Raw genomic sequence first — 21673 nt, 5'->3', positions numbered from 1 at the left:
GGTTAGTGTCCGGAGTCGGAGGGTCAAAAGCTGCGGTTCAAGGTCCGGGGTTCGACGGTTCCAGGGAATCAAGGTTTGTCCCTTGACGAATAACCACTTGGTGACCCTGGTGTGTTGCAATTTGGACCTAAGTAATTGGATATCCATGCAAGCATTACAAACAAAACGTGACACTTGAGTTGGGATTCATCAACTGTGTTTATTGTAATTTCCATTCCATTGTCAAGCTAGAAACTACAATCTCCATAGTTTTTAGCGTTTTCTTTGTTTGACCATCCGTTCAACTTTGCAAACAATATGCCATTTTTAGACATCTAAAAGAACCCAATGCAATGGAAGAGTTCACGACAGACTTGAAATCAGTTTCAACCTTGATTAGGAAGAAATAACTAATGCCAGTAATTTGCTTAGCCAGTACTTAATTGGAACATTGAAAAACATAATTATGTGCAAGCTCAACCGGCGGACAAGAACGAAATTACTCTGAACATGTACAGCAGAAGTAGCTTCGATACCCAAGCTCCAAAAAGTAGATACACAGCAAACTTGAATAAGAAGGGGAACAAAAGAAGGGCAAAAGTTATCTATTAGGCCACCTCAAATGCAAAAGGTAGAGGATTAGTTTGGTCATTCTAATTACAATCAAGCAGCAAACTATGTATAAAACTAAACATATCACCTGTTACTGTTGCAAAAAGATGCCATGCATATAACCCAAAAGCAACCAAAAACCTGCAAAATACAAAATGCAACCACCAACAATGTTCTGTATCAAATAGCCATTTTATGATCTCCACTTCTCTTTCTATATCCTGTGGTGAGCAGAACAAAAGAAAAGAAAGATGAAAGAAAGCAGGTATTAAAAGATTTCGTCCTTACCATCAGTAATTTTTGGTTTGAACATGACATCAATAAAAGTAACTGGAGTCATCAATTAAAGTAATCTTCTTCTTCATCAAAGTAACCATAATCATACTCTTGATAGTCTCTGAGGCCAAGGACGTGACTATAATCATAAGCAATATCGGCGAACACAGATTTGTAGCCATCATCAAAAGCCCAGTAATGCCCAAGTCCAGAATCAAATTCATAATCATGAGTGGAATCATGAGGGAGTTTTAAATCTACAATCTGTTGCCTACATCTTCTTCCTAAATCCGCTTCAAGATTTAGATTATAACAGCGCCGCAAGTCAAGCAATTCAAGGTGTGGACAGCCATCAAGAATGGCCTGCAATCCTACATTTGTGAAGGTATTCTCAAGAAGCGAAAGGTGCTGCAATTTAGGCATACTTCTGGCAATAGCTAGAGCTTGATAATCGCCGTGAGATGATGGAAGTCCAAATATAACGGATACACTGTCATTCAATATAAATGACTTGAGCAGAGGGCAATAGCAACCAACACTTTCTATATCATCTTGAGTAATCACGGTGGAGTGGAAGTGCAACTCCTCCAACAACGGGAAATTCTTGGCAACTGCAGCCAAACCTCCAGCTAAGTTATAACACTTGACAAGTCGGAGATGTCTGAGCTGACTTGATCTGTTAGAAAGAATAACAAATTGATTACATTAAGAGAACTCCTTTTTCAAGGGTGGCAACAAAAACAAATGAGCAATTACAAAAACACCCACAAGGTAAAAAAAAAATTGATTACTCCCTCCGTTTCAATTTATGTGTCTTAGTTTGACTGGGCACAGAGTTTAAGAAAGTAAAAGAGACTTTTAAATCTTGTGGTCCTAAGCTAAAGATGTGTGTAGTGTACCAAAATGTCCTTGAATCTTGTATCTTAAATATGCCATGTGAAAAGTTGCAGTGAAAGAGTTACTAAACATAGAAAGAGGCATTCTCTTTGAAACAGAACAAAAAAGAAAGTAAGACACCTAAATTAGAATGGAGGGAGTACTATAATATCGGCCTGGATTTAAGAATTTCTCATTCAGATATTCAGGCATTTCTATCTTACAAAAAGAGTACACTTTTGGACAGAATAGAGGAAACATGCATGTTAAATTGCAACTATATTAACAGTCCTATGAATCCAAATGTCAAAACCATTCTTGGATAGAGAAGAGCATTGGAAGATCTTGCTAGTTACCTGAGACTGGTTAGTAGGCTAAATTATCTTATAGGAGTAACTAAACCAGATTTCATTTGCACTAATCGTGGCCAATAAGTACAGTGGAACATGGTACTTGCACATTCTTAGGTAATATCAAATAGTTTAACAACAAGGATTATCATATAAAAATATAGGTAAGTTTCATAACATACCCATTTAGAGGACTCACTTTCATGATATACTCAAGTTTTGAAATTACATTAAATATCTCAAAAGTATTACACTCTATACCTCCAAATCTTACCACACAGGTGCGAATGTAGCCTTTTGGCTACAGATTCAACTGAATCCATAACTTTCGACATGCAGTATGAATTTATATGTAAAAACCTACTAAAATCACAATAAGTATTAGATTTGAACCCATAATTTTAATAGTACATTGCGTTCAATGCTAAAAATCTTAAAATCTATACCCATTTAATTAAAATCCTGGATCTGCTTCTGTTCTCACATATTCTGAAACATAGCACAATATTCTAATTTGGAATACAATCCAAATCGAACATGCCACATTATTCTAATTTAGAAAACAATATTCAAACTAAACATACTACAATATTCTAATTTGGAATATAGTATCCAAACCAAACATACCACAATATTCTAATGAGGAGTATAATATCCAAATTAAACATATGACAAATTTGAAATATAGTATTTAAACCAAATGTAACTTAGAAATATCTAACTCCACGTACCTTTATATGGGAGTATTGTGCTTTTTGTGTACATATATCAAGATAATTACTCGTTAGTTCAATTGATTAAGAAATCGTTAATTAAATTTTCAATGTAATCAATTGATCACATTAATTGCCCAGAGGTGAGAAGCCAAGACAATCAACCCATTTAACAGTTTAAAAAACAATTTTAGGCCAACAAATACGAACCTCTGAGCAATGTAGTCGAGCAAATCTTTGCTACCAAAATTGTCGATGTTAATTTTGAGTAACTGGCCCTGGCTACGCTCCACAGCAATCCGACATATCTGCTCCAAAACCCTAGTCGTCTTGAAACTAGGATCGTCATATTTCAAATCAATAACACGCCACATAGCGGGGTCATGGCACACCTTCCACCACGTACTACAAACTCTCTCTGCATTCTCCAGTATCTCTACCGTTCCCAGCCGCTGCAGAATGTTTGCCGTGATTTCCATCGGAAGCTCCACCCACGGCGGTGATGACGATGGCGGTGTAATTGAGGATGAACATGATGGTTTCACGACTTTCTGTCCTCTCGGCATTTTGCTTTTTCTTCCCAAATATTAGTGTTTTGTTTTTTGTGGATAGAGAGAGGGAGTGCGCCTTCAAAGTGAAAGCGCCAGCAAATTCAGTCCTCCAGATACAGAGCCTTTTTATAGGGAGCGCAGATAGAGGGAGTACAATCCATGTGCAAGTGCAGAATACACACGAAGTTTTCTCATAGATTAACATAATTAAATAATTTATAACCCTTTATAAGATATTTGGAGTCCGTCAACAACAATAATAATAAACCCAAAATAATTTTATAAGTCGTATTTAGGAAAGGTGTGATATAACTTAATACAAATTAAGAAGATGAATCAATATTGGAATTAACGATAATAAAATAAATGCAAACCACAAAATTGAGCAACCTTAGCTTCTGAGTTTGATCACCCTAAAGTGTCTCAACTAGTGTTTGAACTGAACAATATGATAATAACTAGAAATGATCAGTATATTGCTTTCTTTTTGTGTATTACGATGTGTCTTACAAATAATCAAAACTCCCTTTATATAGTGGGAGTGTTCTACTTTTGGCATAATTCTATACAAGGTAAAAAATCTCATGATTTGCTAGTTAATCGACCTCTTCTTGATACGTGCCGAGAATTTTGTCGTGATCCTCGATCGATTGCAGATACTTTGCCTTTTCGTTATTTGGCTCGGTAAGTTTCCCTCGATCTTACTCGGTCTCGATCTTGCTCGATCTCGATCTTGCTCATTCCCTGGGTCACGAGCTCGACGATCTAATTTTGCGCCTTGGTTCGATATAACCCAAGCTCGATTTTTGTCCTGCCATGTTTCAGCCTCGATTGGTCAAACAATGAACGAACCCGGTTTCCACCGTATACAGAAGGTAGTGTGTACACAGACCTTATCCTTATCTTCAAGAGGCAGAGATGTTTTTTTCAATAGACTCTCGATTTTCAAGGACAACAACAAGCACGCGAATAAGAAAAATGAAGCAAAAATACAAAACTAATATTAGGTACTACAATCAGAAAGCCGAAACAAAAGCAACAACCAGTAATAACAGAAGACAAGGAATACGAAAATACACAAATGACACTTAGTCATGTACTGAAGTTGATGTTGCAGACAAAGACAACGCTCAGCTACCTAACCCTTTACCTTTATTCTCAACTCTCATACCTTCTTATCCATGGTCATGTCCTTAGTAAGTTGGAGCAATGTCATATCTTGCTTAATCACCCATCTTCAATACTTTTCTGGACTGCCTCTACCTTTCCTTATTAGATTATTTAGTGCCAATCTCTCATACTTTTTGATTGGTGTATTTGTATCTTTGCCCTTTGTATGTCCGAATTATCTAAGTCTCGACTCCCGTGTCCGCGAGGGATAAACAACGGTGGGATTCTAGAATGTTGAGTACTTAATGGTTAAGCATTGAAATTGATACATTAGCATCTTGGAAATTGGTAGCCGCCATTATCATTTGCATTAACTTTTCTAAAAACATCTAATGATTATATTTCATGATTAAAAATCAAGGGATTATATTGGTGGTTTGAACAAATACAAAATATATTTTGAAAGAAACCTTTAGATAATTGAGAGAGTATTGGAACAGGTTTAGTGGCTTAGAAATATGGCATTAGGGATTCGTATATTCCTAGCGGAGATGAATGCCAATGTCTAACAAGAACCTCCCTAGTAGTGAAAAATATGGTTTTGAAAATCAAGAGGAAAAATTACAGATTTGGATAGGATCTGCTCCAGTTATAAAAAAACAGATTTGGATTGGAGCCACGTATTCGTGTGAAATTTTAAATGCTTAGATCTCATTTCTTCTATCCCCCTCTTAAAACTCCTTTTTCTTCCAAATGAAAGGTAAACACGGAGCTCCACCGAATGAGTGATGAAAAGCTTCTTCGACAGATTTTTTCTTAGTCCAATATTTGAGCTGCCGTTTTTGAGATGGGTAACCCAGCTTTGTGGAAAGCAAAACTAAAATTAAAAGACATTTCAGTTATAACAAAAAAGAACACATCTTTGTGAGAATTTTTTATGGAAATAATATAGGTGTCTTCATGAATTGAAAATCTCAATGTTATGATATATAGATGTGGATACAAGGAGGAGAAGGATACAGATAATTGAGCGAAGCCAGGCTACAACGTTGTCTGGTGACTAAAAAGGATGCACATAGTGACTTCTGTATTTTTCTTCCAAGTGAGAGAAAGGAGTTTTATGAGAAGCAGAGGATCTAAGCCTTTAGAGGGACATGTGGCTATAATCCAAACCTGTATTGATACATATCGGAGCATTTATTATCGGAGCACATCCTGACCCTTTAATCTATATATATATATAGGACTACAATATTATTTACTTCATTTGACCGGGCACAGAATTTAAGAAAAAATGAAGACTTTTGGAATTTGTGATCTTAAACAAGTTAAAAAGGGACTCAGAGTATTTATGTGGTTATAAAAGCTTCTCGTTAAGGATAGAGTTGTAAGTTTATACTAAATTGTTTCCAAATTTAAAAATGATTCATTCTTTTTGGAACGGACAAAAAAGGAAATAGGTTCAGGAACGGAGGAAGTATCGCTTAGGCAAGTAGGACATGTGCCTTGAAAATCCACGTTTCGAAACTCCTTTAAGGTTTAGGGGTCCTTTTTTGTCAATAAATAAACGAAAAGGACTATATATGTTCATGTACTATCATATATATATATATTTGGGACATCTCTTTTTTACTATGATTGCCATTTATCTTTTTTCTCATTCTTTTTAGCTTTTTTTGTGCTCAAAAATATTTTCCCATTCAATGGACTTTTTACTATTAAATGTATTGCAATTAATATTGATTATATTACAACTCCTAAAGGTACGTGACTTATCTTTGTAATTACTCAATGTTTACCACCCTATTTAGTACCTACCATTATTTTAACCTTTAAGACCATGTTCTTCTCTAATTTAATGAAAATAAATATGCCACTCAAGCGTCCGTCTCCTTCAAATAGTCCATTTGCTCTCTACTAATGTTGCCATTCCTTTTGGCGTCAGGTACTTTTGGATTTTTTTTTTGCTCTTTAACTTTTTGTAATATTTTGTCCTATAGAAGATTGTTACTTTGAATGTAATATCATTTATCCTACTTTGATGTATTGATTTCCTGATAATAATTATTTTCGCATGTCGTTTTTTCTCTTCTATTTTTCTGATTTGGTGGATATAATTCTTTTGTCATGTTTTTATTTTTAGTGATCCATTGATATGTTATTTTTAGCAGATTATTATAATTTTTAATTGATATTGTTCTCTTCCTTTTTTTGGTTTCATTCTGTTTTTTGTATATAGAAGTAGAATATCTTATTTTGGTTTCTAATAGATTTGAGTTTTCTTGAAGTGAAAGCAAGTATCAAGGTATTAAATTTCAGATTTCAATTGTAATATATTTCTTTTTGAAAATTTATACATCTTATTTTCTCTATTTTAGAGTATATAAATAGCCTGGATACATTAATATCTTTAATGTATTTTATTAGATAGTATAAGAATATTTGTTTGTTAGTTGCTAAGATTGAGAACTATATCAATCTATATACAAATGTTGTTTAAGATAAGTTTTATCAGAAAATACTTAAATTTATTGAAGTATAGTTTCATCGCATAAGAAGAGTTTGGTGATTGTTTCCCATTTAGCATTTTATACCCTTCGGTGCTCTTTTTTTATTCCAATTTATAAGATTGTACTATAGTAATATTTTAGGTATATATCGGTGTTTATTTTTTCTTTAGTATATAATAACGATAATTATTTTCCTTTCTTTTACTAGTTTTTTTAAAAGGATTTTCTTAAATTGCAATGCTTTCGCTCTCAACTACTGATTAAAGAAAGATGAAGAAACTTCATTTGTGACATCCTATTCAAATGTTTGCGAGAGGAGTTGCATTTTAAATAAAGTAAATGTCAATGTGTCCTCGCTATAATCAATAGTATAATCTGTAGAACTTTGGCCTTATGAGACATTACAAATAGAGATTAAAAATTATTATTGAAAATTAGGATTTGGACGCACATATTATGAGTAGAAAACTACATGGATTATGATAATTCAAACTTATCAAAGGAGTAATTTTTTTCTAAATTAGACACTTGACCAAAAGAAGTGAAGTTGTAAAAGTTTATCTGAATAGGTTTTAATTGATACTCTATTTCACAAACATAAGTATTCTGCTAGAACTTTAGTATCCATATTTTTTTTTAATATTTGATATCTTTTACGATCGTGCAAAGCGCGGACATATATACTAGTTAGTTATATATGTTTTAATTGATAGGCTATTTCACAAACATAAGTATTCTGCTAGAACATATATACTAGTTAGTTAGTTATATACTATTCGACACTTTTTACCCTTATCATTACCTATTTAAAAATATTTACCCCTCAATCTAACAAACATGGACCCCCAGCCGTCCTGTTACACGTGGCTTTATCTTAAGCCCCCACCCCTTTTTTTATTTTTGATTTTGTAAAGCCCCATCTTAATATTTATTACCCAAATTAATAACCCACCCCAAGACCCCATCCTAAAGGTTATTAAACACTTGCCGCCGCCACTACCTCCATGACCACCAGCATCTCCACAAAAAAATTTCTCTCTTTCACCATCTCTTCTATTTTCATTCCTCCAGCAACCTTCTTGCTCTCCCACAATGAAACTTAAGACCTCTCATCACCTTCAACATGGACTATCACCCGAAAATTTGTAATTTCGCCAGAAAATTTTATTTTTATGTACTCTAATTCTAACTTCTTAGAAAACACAGAATATCAACAACTACTAACCAAATTATAAGCGGACTCATTTCGTTCCGAAATAAACCCATACCGAAGTGATCAAATCAAATTCGTGTCTCCATTAAAATAATTATATATTTGTTCGCCCAAGAGGTATTATAGAAAGGGAAAGAAAATAGAGGTTGGCGTATAAGAACAAGTTGTATAGAACTTTGAACATTTGTGGGATTTTAAAAACTTTGTTTTATTTCTGAAAAATCAAGTAGGCAAGTAGCTAAATAAAGCACCAAGGAGGAAGATAAGATCGATTGAGAAGCTACCATATTTTGTGCATTATATATTTTCCTCTGTTGAGCATTGAGTATAAATGAATGGAGTGGAGGAATATGAGAACCCCAAGTACTGTGGTCCTTGGGGTGGGTTATTAATTTGGGTAATAAATATTAAGATGGGGCTTTACAAAATCAAAAATAAAAAAAGGAGTGGGGGCTTAAGATGAAGCCACGTGTAACAGGAAGGCTGTTAGCTTGAGGGGTAAATATATTATATTTAAATGGGCAATGGTAGAGGCAGAAAGTATCGAGCAGTATAACTAGGACTATATATAACTAATTTTTAATAGTATAGGGACATGTATAGCCCTTTTCCGATAAATAAAATTGTTGTAATTTAAAACTTTCAAGGCATTAATTTCATGTCGCGAGATATTTGTATGAATTAAGTCTAAAGGATTTGAATTTCTTTCAACCGACCTATAAAGATGTTTAGCAGGCTTAGATTATGCATATTCTCATTAAACAGCGAAAGAAATTGAAATTTGAAGCCCACGCAAATTCTCAAATGCCACTTTTTCTTTGAATTCTTCTCTATACATCTCAAATCTAACCAAATAATACTTAACGGGTCAAACAAACTAATAAAAATTAATTCCAAATACTAAAATTTCAACCTTTAATCAAACTCAAAAGTCGCCAAAATTTTTTGGTGAAGATAAGAAAATAAATGAACGAAAATTACAAAGAGAAAAAAACGATTAAAAAGGGAATATTTCATAATTATACAAACTTTAAAAAAGTACTCAGTCATCCCTCTCACAGGGGATGAATGATTTCAAGAAAGTTTTTGAAGGTCACTAAAAATTACCCGAATCTTAATGTTTAAAATTGTTTTGGGAATTTTACAGGAATATAAAAGAAAATAAGAGCAATTTCACAACCGTGAAAGAAAAAAGGTTGGACTTTTCACCTCTAAAGATCAACGACATCCACCATCTAACACCAGTAGTTTGGTAGATCATCCACTGGGATGTGTTGCTTTTTTGAGATGAAAAATTCACCTTTTTACTTTCACAGTAGTAAAATTGCTCTACTTCCTTCTATATTCCTGTAAAATTACCAAATCAATTTTAAACAGTAAAATTTGGTTGATTTTGCAAACGCAACCCATTTAAAATGTTTCAAAATTTGAGCGAATGTATTGCCCATCTTTTGGATAAAAAAAATTCCTTTTTTAAGAGTTAAGTGACCTTCCAAAACATTCTTGAAACCATTCATCCCCTATAAGAAGCAGCATTGATTTTTGGTTTGAAATGTGTTTTTGAGATATTTTTCAGGTGATTGAGTGGTGACTTAAACAAGTAGAAAACTAAAGAAAGTGAGAGATGAGAGAAGAATAAGGATGCGTTTACTAGATCACCCATCCCCTTTTATTCAAACTTTAAACAAACTGGGTAAATGGAAAATTGATCTACCGTTGTGACTGTAATATCACTTTATCAATTAGTACATGGAACAGAGAAGATGAAATATAAAGAAGAAATTAAGAAAATAAAGTACAGCAAGACCTTACCGTTGTGACAGTAGAACTGATTTGGTGTAAATGACGCAACTACAGTATTATGTTTTCCGGCTTCTTCTTTTCTTCGTTTTTTGCTTTACTTATTTCATTAAGGATCAAGGATCATAACCAATGGAAGTGGTGCAATGAATGGAACTGTTATTTCCTTAATCAGAGGTTTCGGGTTCGAGCCCTAGATATGAAAAATTTCTTGGTAGAGAGCACTTTCCCCGAATGGAGCCCTACACGACGCAAAATACGGATATAATCGGACTCCAATGCGGATACCGAACACCGAATCAAAACCAAAAACTAAGGATGAAGGATCTTTACCCAAAAAAAAAGGGATGAAGGATCTATGCCAAAATATTTTATATGTAGATATAGGTAGCTTTAAACTCTTTTAGTTTACCTAAAAGCTGAAAATTGGTCATTGGGTACTGTTGATGTTGTCCTTTTGCGTTTTGCCTGCACGAGAAACTCATATAAGAGCTGTACTACAGAGTATAGGTAATCTTATATATAGTCCTATGTGTATTTAATATTAATAATACATGTGGGCATATAAATTTTATTAAAATTAAATTCGTAAAATAATTTGGACTATATTTTAAATTCAAGATACATTGGTCCAAATATATGTTATGAGCTAATATAATTGAATTAATTATATAAGTCCAATATAAATGGATTAAATAAATAAGTCTTAATCCATTGGCCTAACCTATTTAATCGGGCTAAAGTAATGAGCCCACTTCATTAAGCCCAAATTGTCATCTTCCTAGAGGCCCAGTTTCGTGCCACGTGTCAAATGATGTGGCGCGCCAAGTCAAGAGGAAGAGCCAATAGGACCATGCGCGCCACGTGTGCAAGTGACATGTTCTGGCCAATCAAATGCAGCCATGTCATGCTTCAATTTGATTGGTCGGAAAGAGTTTGTTCTTATCACAACTTCTCCCTTCCACAACTATAAATAGGGGTCTTCATAACTCAGAAAAGACACCAGAAGTTATAACAAGAAGCAAGAAAGAGCTCGTGGATCAAACGCTGCAAATTCCTCCACAAGTTTCAAGCTTCAAGTTCAATTTCAAGAAATCAAGTTCAAGCTCAAGAACGAAGAACAAATCAAGTTCAAGCTCAAGAACGAAGAACAAATCAAGTTCAAGCTCAAGAACGAAGACCAAATCAAGTTCAAGTCCAAGCAATCAAACTAAAGCTCAAGAACAAGATCATCGTTCGTGGCAACAAACATAGATTCAAGATCAAGTTCAAAGGCTCTTGAATATATTTACCATTGAAAAGAAGAATCAGAGGATTCATAGAGATTGTACACTCAAATATTTAAAATTAAATACTACGATTGTTGCGATATTTTCGGTCTTGATTTTATTTTCTTGACGCAAATTTATTATCTACAAATTCTGGCACGCCCAGTGGGACAATCTCTACCTCTCATCTCAAATTTTCAATCACCAAAGAACATTGAAATGGCTTCAAAGAAAATCAACTCCGATTCAACTTCCGCCAAGGCTGCTAACTCCAGGTTCTATGCTGATGTGGAAAGCATCCTCGATGTTACCTTTGGAAGCTTCGGACCAGTTACGAGGAGCAAAGAAAGTTCTCTAGGACAACAAACACCCCAAGTGCCGTCTGCATCAACCCCTATTTTCAGATCTTCATCCTCAAAAGGAGCAAGATCTTCCACAAACGCATCTGAAGGAGGAAGCGATGTTGCTGAAAAGATCAAGAAAACTCTTGCTCTGCTTGACCTCTCCGAATCCAAGCACTCTACTGTGAAGGAAGATGGTGATACTTCAAGTGATGGATCCTCCCCACTTACACCACATAGCGTGAGCCAATCAAGGATCAATCTGTGTGAAAATCCATGCTACTCTCCGTCGTCCACGACAATCATGCAAGCCATGGTGACAAACACTTCATCTATGGAGGAGCAATTGGCAAACTTGACGGAAGCAACCGCTGGCTTGACCAAATGCATGCAAAATCGAGAGGCTAGAATTGACAAGCTAACAGACAGGGTAGGAATCTTGATGGAAGAAGAATCCACCCATACACCCAGCAAGCTCCCAGAAGTTCTAGAGAATGACTCTCCCCCAAGACATGCAGCATCCACTAAGGCTATCCCTGTCTCATCTGAAGGGATGATTCCAATCGATCAACTGAAGGAGTTCATCGAATGAACCATTAAGAACAAATATGAAGTTGCTGCCAAATCTTCCCTTACATATGCAAAGTCGTACACTGCAAGGGTCGATATGTTGAAGATGCCTGCTGGCTATCAACCTCCGAAGTTTCAACAGTTTGACGGTAAAGGTAAGCCAAAGCAACATGTTACGCACTTTGTGGAGACATGCAACATTGCTGGAACTTATGGAGATTACCTCATCAAGCAGTTTGTCCGCTCGCTAAAAGAAAATGCTTTTGACTGGTACACAGACCTCGAGGCTAGATCTATCGATAGCTGGGGTCAACTAGAGCAAGAGTTCCTCAATCGCTTTTATAGTACGAGATGTACTGTGAGTATGATAGAACTTACAAATACTCGTCAACGAACGGGAGAACCAGTTATCGACTTTATCAATTGTTGGAAGAATGCAAGCCTCAACTACAAAGACAGGTTTAGTGAAACTTCAGGCATAGAGATGTGCATCCAAGGCATGCATTGGGGATTGCGCTACATCTTGCAAGGTATCAAGCCTGGCATATTTGAAGAACTTGCAACTCGTACCCATGACATGGAATTGAGCATTGGCCTCCGCTGGAAATGAAAGGCTGCCCATCTATGAACCTCGCAAAGGGAATGACAAGCAAGAAGTCAGGAAGTGGGGCAAGTTCGTACCTAAGTCTGAAAGCAAAGAAGCTATGAATATCAACTCGTCACCTGTGAAGTTCACGACGAAGGTGAGCAAGAAACAGAGTATGAAATCCACTTATTTTCAAGATAAGCCAAGTGGAAAGTTGACTCTAAAAGAAATGCAAGAGAAGGAATACCCATTTCTGGATTCTGACGTGCCAGCCATTTTCAAAGAACTCCTCGAGTTAAATCTTATTGAGCTTCCGGAGATGAAGCGACCAAATAAAGCTGGAAAAACAAATGACCCAAATTACTGCAAATATCACCGACTTGTAAGCCACCCTCTGGAGAAGTGCTTTGTTTTCAAGGACAAAGTCATGGACTTGGCTCGCGAAAAGAAGATCGTGCTTGAAGATGAGAAAGCAAGCGCAAACCAAGTATCTATCACCTTTGGCTCATTTAGTCTGGATGAATTATGCGGTTTTAAAGAAAGCAAAGATGAAGGATTACTGGAGAGCGACAAAGCTGAAGTCAATAAACCTGATGATGATAAAGGTTGGACATTAGTGACTCGTCGTAGGCACCACAAAAGGAGCCCACGAAAAGGATCAATAGAACAACCAACAAGGAAGATGATGGTAAAAGGACCAACGAAAAAGAATCCAGTTAGGCATTTGAAGAAATCAAAAGTGGAGATGCACCATCCTCAAAAGTCGCAAAATTTAGTGACCTTGGAGGAGTTTTTATTCCCTTGAGGGCATTGACGCCTCTTGTTGCCATGCTGACAAAGGGGAAGAAAAGAGTGATGACCTACCGTTGGCACCATCTTCGGAAAAACCCGTCGAGTCCACTCCTCAAGAAGTTAATGCTTGTGAGGAAAAGGTCACATTCACAAATGACGATCTTTTTCTAGGTGACACTCCTCATAACCGCCCATTGTACCTGGTTGGCTATATGCGCGATGAAAGGGTAAATCAGATTTTGGTTAATGGAGGATCCTCAGTGAACATTTTGCCAATCCACACTGTGAAAGAACTTGGTATTCCTATGAACGAACTCTCAGAAAGTCGTATGATGATCCAAGGATTCAACCAAGGGGGCAAAGAGCCATAGGCGCGATCAGGCTGGGAATCACTATTGAAGATATGCAATCAAGTGCATGGTTGCATGTGATCGATGCGAAGACTTCATACAATGTTTTGCTTGGGAGGACTTCTATACACGAGAATAAAGTAGTTCCATCTACCTACCATCAATGTTTAAAATACTACGAGGGTGAAGTCGAGAAGACAGTAGTTGCTGATGATGAGCCATTCACCGAGGTTGAGTCACACTTCGCCGATGCAAAGTTCTACTTGAAGAACCGCGTTGTGAAGGAGCTGAAAGCTGATGATGGCATGAAAATCAAGAATAAAGAGCCCTCAACTAAAAGAGAAGATGTGACTACTGGTGAAGCCAAAGCTGTTAGTAAGGAGGTACAACTCAATGCGAATAAATCTTATAGAGGGAATATTACGTCTTATGGAAAGAAAGTAAGTCCGGCGCTCCAATATGTCCCTAAAAGGAAGAAAGACAAAAGCGAACCATCTAATCGCCAAGCTAACATGCTAAAGGAGTTAACTCTTTCGGTTAAACGAATTGAGGTAGTAAAGTCATCCTCAATTCCGCTTTCAGGGTTTGTAGCCAAAATCGTTTGTAGAATGTGGCACTCCCTACAAAGCGAACAAATGAAGGTTTTGACCCTAACGCTTACAAGCTATTTGAAAAAGCTGGATACAATCCCAATGAGCTATCAAAGTTAGGGAAGCTCCCATCAGAAGATGCAACGAGGCAACCACGTGAAGGTTTGAGATACAAGCAACCGTCACCAGTGCGCATCTTAATAAGAAGGGCGAGCAGCAATTATATCACTGTAGAAGATGAATTAGCCGCTTCTAACAAGCCTTCTATCTTTGATCGACTTGGAAAATCACATGTGAGGACCTTTGTGTTTGAAATATTGGGTCCACTAAAGAAAGGGAACAAGTTCCGGAGAAACTTTCAAAGCATAAGAATACCCGCTTCACCCAAAATCCAGGAGATCTCTAAGGATTTCCAAAATTTGGTTCCTTCTAGAATGATGCGACAAACAAAGCTTGTGGTTCCATGTAAAAAAATACTGAAGGTAAAGGCATATACTCTGGTCTATACTAAGAAACGTGATGAAGTGAAGAAAGTGTGGGTTCTTTGTATCATGTTACTGTACAAGTCGAGAATGGCATTCCATCTTCAATGAAAGATAATATGGAATTGGAGGATGTTTTGCCGTGTTATCACATATCCTTCAATGATGGGGACCCTCAAGAAGATGAAGATGCAAAAGATGCTCCACCTGAACTTGAAGAAGGAGTGAAGATGACAGTTGATGCCTTAAAAGAAGTTAACCTTGGCACCGATGAAGAACCAAGACCCACCTACCTAAGTGCTTTACTAGAAGCTAATGAAGAGAGAACTTATATTGAGTTACTCAAAGAGTTCAGGGATGTCTTTGCTTGGAGTTACAAAGAGATGCCTGGATTGGACCCAAAAGTAGCAGTCCATCACCTTGCATTCAAAAATGGTGCTCGCCCTGTTAAACAAGCTCAAAGGCGTTTTAGGCCGAACTTGGTTCCCCTGATTGAAACTGAAGTTAACAAACTCATTGAAGCTGGATTTATTCGGGAAGTTAAATACCCAACATGGGTTTCAAGTATTGTTCCTGTAAGGAAGAAGAATGGCCAGATTTGAGTATGCGTTGACTTCAGGGACCTCAATAATGCATGTCCCAAAGATGAATTCCCGCTTCCTATTCCAGAGCTGATGATCGATGCTACTACTAGTTACAAGGCAATGTCTTTCATGGACGGTTTGTCGGGCTATAACCAAATTCGCATGGCACCAAAAGATGAAGAGCTTACTGCGTTCCACACCCCAAGGGTATTTATTGCTACAAGGTAATGCTTTTTGGCTTGAAGAATGCTGGTGCTATTTACCAAAGGGCTATGTAAAATATTTTCGACGATCTTCTCCACAAGAATGTCAAATTCTATGTTGACGACTTGGAGGTGAAATCAAGAGAGAAGGGCGACCACATAAAAGACTTGAGGATGGTGTTTGAATTGCTCCGGAGGTACCAACTTAGGATGAATCCGTTGAAATGTGCCTTTGGAGTTACTTCTAGAAAGTTCCTTGGTTTCATTGTCCGACATCGAGGGATCGAAAGTGATCAAGCCAAAGTGGATGCCATTTTGAAAATGCCTGAGCCTCGAGATATCTATGAATTGAAAAGTCTACAAGGAAAGATAAGATACCTTAGAAGATTCATATCAAACCTGGCTGGGAGGTGCCAACCATTTAGTCACCTCATGAAGAAAGGCATTCCTTTCAAGTGGGACCAAGCTTGTAACAATGCCTTTGAAAGTATCAAAACCTACTTGATGAAGCCTCCAGTTTTAGCAGCACCTATACCTGGAAAGCCATTGATACTATACATTGCGGCGCAGGAAAGCTCTGTTGGAGCACTGTTGGCCCAAGAAAATAGTGAGGGGAAAGAAAACTCTCTTTACTACTTGAGCAGGATGATGACACCTAACGAGTTGAATTATTCGCCAATTGAAAAGTTGTGTTTGGCGCTAGTCTTCTCAATTCAAAAGTTGAAGCACTACTTTCAGGCTCATGTTGTCTGTTTTGTTTCTAAAGCAAATCCCATCAAGTTCGTGATGTCAAAACCTGTTCTTATGATAGACTAGCGAGATGGTACCTCCAAATTCAACAATTCGAGATTTTGTACATCCCTCAGAAGGCTGTAACAGACTTCTTGGCAGATCATCCGATACCTGATGACTGGGAGCTAACTGATGAACTACCTGATGAGGACGCAATGGTCGTTGAAGTTCAACCTCCATGGAAGATGTACTTTAATGGTGCTGCGCATCGTGGGGGAGCTGGCGTAGTATTTGTCATTCCCCAAGGTGAAGTCTTCCCCTACTCCTTCACTTTGACACAACTTTGTTCCAACAATGTTGCTGAGTATCAAACATTAATACTTGGGCTCGAAATGGCCGTTGATTTGAAGTAATTGCAATTGCAAGTCATTGGTGACTCCCAGTTAGTGGTCAATCAGTTTTTGGGTATTTATGAGGTTAAAAAGCCTGAACTACGCCCATATCATGATTACGCTAAAAAGTTGATGAGGTGGCTCGGTGATATGACTATTCAGCATGTGCCAAGGAAAGAAAATAAGAGGGATGATGCTTTAGCTGCTCTAACTTCATCATTATCCCTGCCTGACCAAGCGCAAGTTACCGTCTGTCATAAATGGGTAGTACCGCCGCCAAATGAGGCTGAAGGTGAAGAAGACGAACTCAAGCATCTTGTTGCTGTTTCTGAAGTTGAGAAAGAAGAATGGCGACAACCCATTATTGACTACTTATGCTATGGGATACTTCCAGAAAATTCGAGGAGAAGGACTGAAATCCGTCATCGTGCACCTCACTTCCTTTACTACAAGGATACTCTATACGAAGGTCATTCGAGGGAGTACTCTTACGATGCCTAGGAGAAGAAGAAGCTCTCTAAGCTTTTCAAGAGGCACATTCTGGGGTATGTGGGTCACACCAGTCCGGACCAAAGCTCCACTTCCATATAAAAAGGATGGGATATTATTGGCTAACGATGGTAAAAGATTACTTGGACTACGCTCGAAGATGCAAGGCTTGTCAATTCCATGCGAATTTTATTCATCAACCTCCTAAAGTGTTGCACCCAACTATTGCATCCTGGCCATTTGACGCTTGGGGATTGGATGTTGTTGGACCACTGCCAAAGTCCTTTGGTGGGCACCTATACATCTTGGCTGCAACTGACTACTTCTCGAAATAGGCTGAAGCTATTGCTCTTAAAGAAGTAAAGAAGGAAAATGTTGCAAGTTTCATCCGAGTAAACATTATTTATCGCTTTGTCATTCCTCGTTACATAATAACGGATAATGGAAAGCCATTCGATAATAGGTTGATGGACAATATTTGTGATCTCTTTGGCTTCAAGTAACGTAACTCTTCGATGTACAATGTTGCCGCCAATTATCTAGCTGAGGCATTCAACAAGACTCTATGCAACTTGTTAAAGAAAATCGTCTCCAAATCCAAATGAGATTGGAATGACCGTGTGGAAGAAGCTCTATGGGCATATAGGACGACTCACCGCACGCTAACACAAGCGACTCCTTATTCACTCATTTATGGAGTCGAAGCTGTCTTGCCACTTGAGCGTCAAATATCTTCATTGCGACTGGCTATTCAAGAAGGGATCACTGATGAAGAATGTGAGCACGTAATTTTTGCCCTACAAGAACTACTCCCACAAAAGTTCAAAATAAAATAGTTGTGTGTTGCTTGTGATTTATTTGTATTTGTCTGTGCATGTTTATTCTATTTTTACTACTGAAAAATACAAAAATATATGCGTTGCATTTGCATTTACAATTTAGGATTAATTAACCAATGATTTGTTTTACGAAAATGAAAATCATAAAAAATAATGTACTTTGCATTTTTTAGCATTTAATGTTGAATTGTGTGATTTTATTGTTAATTGGCATTTAATTATATGTGACAAATGTTATTAGAAGATAATTAGTATTTTTAATAAGTTAACTTGGTTTATAATTTTAGAAAATAATTTAGAAAGTAAAATGAATGAAAAGAACAATAACTAGGAAGGAAAATCGGATTGGGCTCAAATCCCTGGCCCAATGGCATGTCCCAAACCCGGTCCAGGCAGCTCTTCTCACATTATGGTGAAACGACGTAGTATAGGGACCAAACTACGTCGTTTCAATGGCAAAAATCTCAGCCATTCAACCAAGCCACGTCCAACGGTCATAGATCAATACCCGTATCCAAGAACCGAACTCGACCCGTTTATCTCGAACCAAACCCACCTCAGTACTTAACCAAAACGACCCTGTTTGACCCCCTAACCTAATCTGGACCGTCGATCTTCACTAATCCAACAGATCACATTAATCCTCTCAATCTAATATACCAAAATACCCCAGACCCATTACCCCCTCTCATTTCCAAACCCCCCTGTTCAGTCATCTCTTTCAGAGAGACCAAACGACCGAAAACCCTAATAGCCGCCACCATACTCCATCGCCTGAAACCCGGCGGACAGTGCTCCGTTCACCCCCAAATTCAGACCCCAGCTTCCCTACGACCCCCTAAACCTAACCCTTCTAACCATTCCCCTCGAATCCTGATCAGGGCCTTCGAATCTTCAATCAAAGATCAACCAAAAAACCCTAACTAATCCAATCGATTCCAGGATAACACCCAACGTCCACATGACTTCTCTCGTCCCTAAACCACCCCTAGTTCCCCTCGAATCAAACCGTAGTTTGTCGAATCTCAATTCGAATGAACGAACGTTGAGTTCTCAGATCAAGAGCCTGTATTGAAAATTCGAGGCCGAAATAGGTTTTATTCGTGTGTTCTCGTTTGAGAACTCGTGATTAAGACCTATTCCGACCAAAATCAAAAGATGCCGGATTTGGTTCAAACCGAGCTGGTCGTTCATCTTAGGTATTTCCCATTTCCATTTGGAGTTTGTTATTTAGCTTTCATTTTCCTTATTTTTGGTTTTCTCTGTTCTCCGTTTCATCTCATTTTTTATGCGTCTTTTCGGATTAATTTCCTGTCACGTCAATTTGCTTTGGTTTGGTAATTTGTGTTGACTCGTTAATTTTAGTCAATTATTGAAGCTAGGCAGTTTGTCAATTTGTTAGAACATTTCCGATTTTGCAATCGATAAATTAAGTTTGCTCGTTTGCTAAAATTAAGGATTAGTTCATCACAATGTTTGAATCGCTTAGTCGGTCGTCTCATTGTTTTGAATTGCTTGGTCAGTTGAAATGCTTTGAAAATACATGAACTTTGTTTTGGTTGTCACCTGAACCAACTGTGTCATTCCATGTAAGGGTGTTCTGAATCATTAAAATCCTAGGCCTTTATTTTGTTGCTATTTGATTCAACCTGGTTCAAGCTTAAGTTGTTGTTGAGTTTGATGATTTGAATCCTACTGTTTAGGGTCTGAAATGAATCTGACATTGGTTTGAATTCAGTGTTGGTATGATAATATTAATTAGATAGTAGTGAGTTATAAGGTTGCATTCAGAACTTAGGAGAATTGGTTATAGCTGCAGTCACAGGTACTTCAGGGGTATTTTGGGGGTTTAAAAGTTTGGCAAATGGTCTTGCTAAGTGGGCTGTCAGTAAAGCACTTAATTAACATTAAACTAATGCATTTGTTTAGTGCTAATGGGGAACAAAACATAATAGTGTGGGGAGGCTTAAAAAGACTTGATTAAAATATAGCATTGCCCATACACCTTTAAAACTAAACAATAAAATTAGACACTTAGTAGTGGTTGTCAGGGAATATGATGGGAGACACACATTTCTTAATTCTGCCTAGTGTGAAAACAGGCTAGAAAAGGGGTCTATCTTAGGGTATAAATATGGTCATTCGAGATAGAAGGGGGGGGGGGATTTTTGGACATCAGAAATTCAGAGTTTAAGGGTAAAATACAAGCTGAGTTTTTACCCTAAAGAGTTCAATAGGTTGAGAGCTAAATACTGAAAAGTGAGGTCTTCTTTACTAATGAAAATCAGGATCAGTTTGTTACTGTTTAATTGAGGTTCTGAGTGTCTTTTTTTGAGAATCTGAAGAACAGAAATCAGAAAATCTACTCTCCTGTCTCATTTCTGAATACATTCTGTTCCTGTCTGTGAATTGCTTGGTATTTTCTGGTTTCACTCCTGGGTTTTGGACTGCTTGTGCTGGGTGTTATTTCTGCTGGTTGTTGCTCTGCTCTTTGCTGTGGTGTTGCTGTATTGTATACTACTGCTGCTGCTGACCTGCCTTTCTTCTTCTTCTTCTTCTTCTTCTTCTTTTTCTTCTTCTTCTTCTTCTGCTATTCTCGATTCCAGGTACACTACTTTGAATCATCTTGGTGTATGCTCATTAAAGCTGAAATGAAATGGCCAGAGGATTTATTGTTCAAACTATAGAATGCTTGTATTCTATTTGATATTAGTTATGTGTTTCCTGTTATATGAATAGTAGATATATGTATAATTAGGACTGCTTTTAAATCAATGATTGGCAATTAGGTGATGTATGATGTCAGACTACTGAACTGAATCCTTCAAATGGCAGTTCAGTTCAGTATCTGTGTTTAATTGGAACAAATTGTTAGATTGCTAAACTATTAGGTGTGTGTCTGTATGAATTTCATAGTTAAATAATTTCAGTTTTGTTAGTTCATATTATCAGAATAAGGTAGTTCAAAATCACATTCAACTTGAGTTGGGTTATGTATTAGATATTGACCACAACATATAATAATTTGCAAATTAGCACTCACTGTTTAGTTTACATAAATCAAAATAAGTCACTATATATTGAACCAGCTTGGACTACACTTAGGACTATCTTAGGCAGTTTTGAACAATTTTCCTCATACATGCGGCCATTTGAATTGGTAAATAGTTAATATTGAGAATCGTTTCGATTTAGTTGATTGGTAAAGTATAACTTTGAACTCACGAAAACGGGAATAGAAATAAATTGAAGTTTGTGATTTTGAGTCCTGTTAATAACAAAGATTCGCAAGTATTAGGCAAACATAATTAGCCAGTAATTTCGTAGAGTCAGTAGGTCTGCCATATTTGAAGTTTGATTTGATGTAGTAAAGCTAAGGTCATTAATTCAACAGGCATGAGTTGAGTTCGAACAAGGCATGTTAGAGTTCCTTTAAATGTAATAGATTTCTCCAAGTGTCGATCA

The 21673-nt window shown here is 37.1% G+C and overlaps 1 protein-coding gene across 1 annotated transcript; it reads right to left on the bottom strand.

Annotated features, from left to right (window-relative positions):
• Positions 1–465: 465 nt before the first annotated feature.
• Positions 466–10337, bottom strand: LOC104249683 (putative F-box/LRR-repeat protein 9). The gene is made up of 4 exons (XM_009806159.2): positions 10003–10337; positions 3017–3433; positions 880–1543; positions 466–732 (listed from the first exon to the last, which is right to left on the bottom strand). The coding sequence occupies exons 2-3, from the start codon at positions 3370–3372 to the stop codon at positions 931–933; spliced, it is 969 nt and encodes a 322-aa protein (XP_009804461.1). The 5' UTR covers positions 3373–3433; positions 10003–10337; the 3' UTR covers positions 466–732; positions 880–930.
• Positions 10338–21673: the final 11336 nt, after the last annotated feature.

Source organism: Nicotiana sylvestris, chromosome 12 (genome assembly GCF_000393655.2).
Source record: "Nicotiana sylvestris chromosome 12, ASM39365v2, whole genome shotgun sequence".
Taxonomy (NCBI): Eukaryota; Viridiplantae; Streptophyta; class Magnoliopsida; order Solanales; family Solanaceae; genus Nicotiana; species Nicotiana sylvestris.
This window is presented reverse-complemented; position numbering and strand designations above follow the sequence as displayed.

Bases quoted from the DNA above. Each gene is read 5' to 3' on its own strand.
- LOC104249683 (XM_009806159.2), bottom strand. From the start codon at position 3,372: ATGCCGAGAGGACAGAAAGTCGTGAAACCATCATGTTCATCCTCAATT. The intron at 1,544-3,016 runs GTTCGTATTTGT...TCTTTCTAACAG, and splicing joins CTCGACTACATTGCTCAGAG to ATCAAGTCAGCTCAGACATC.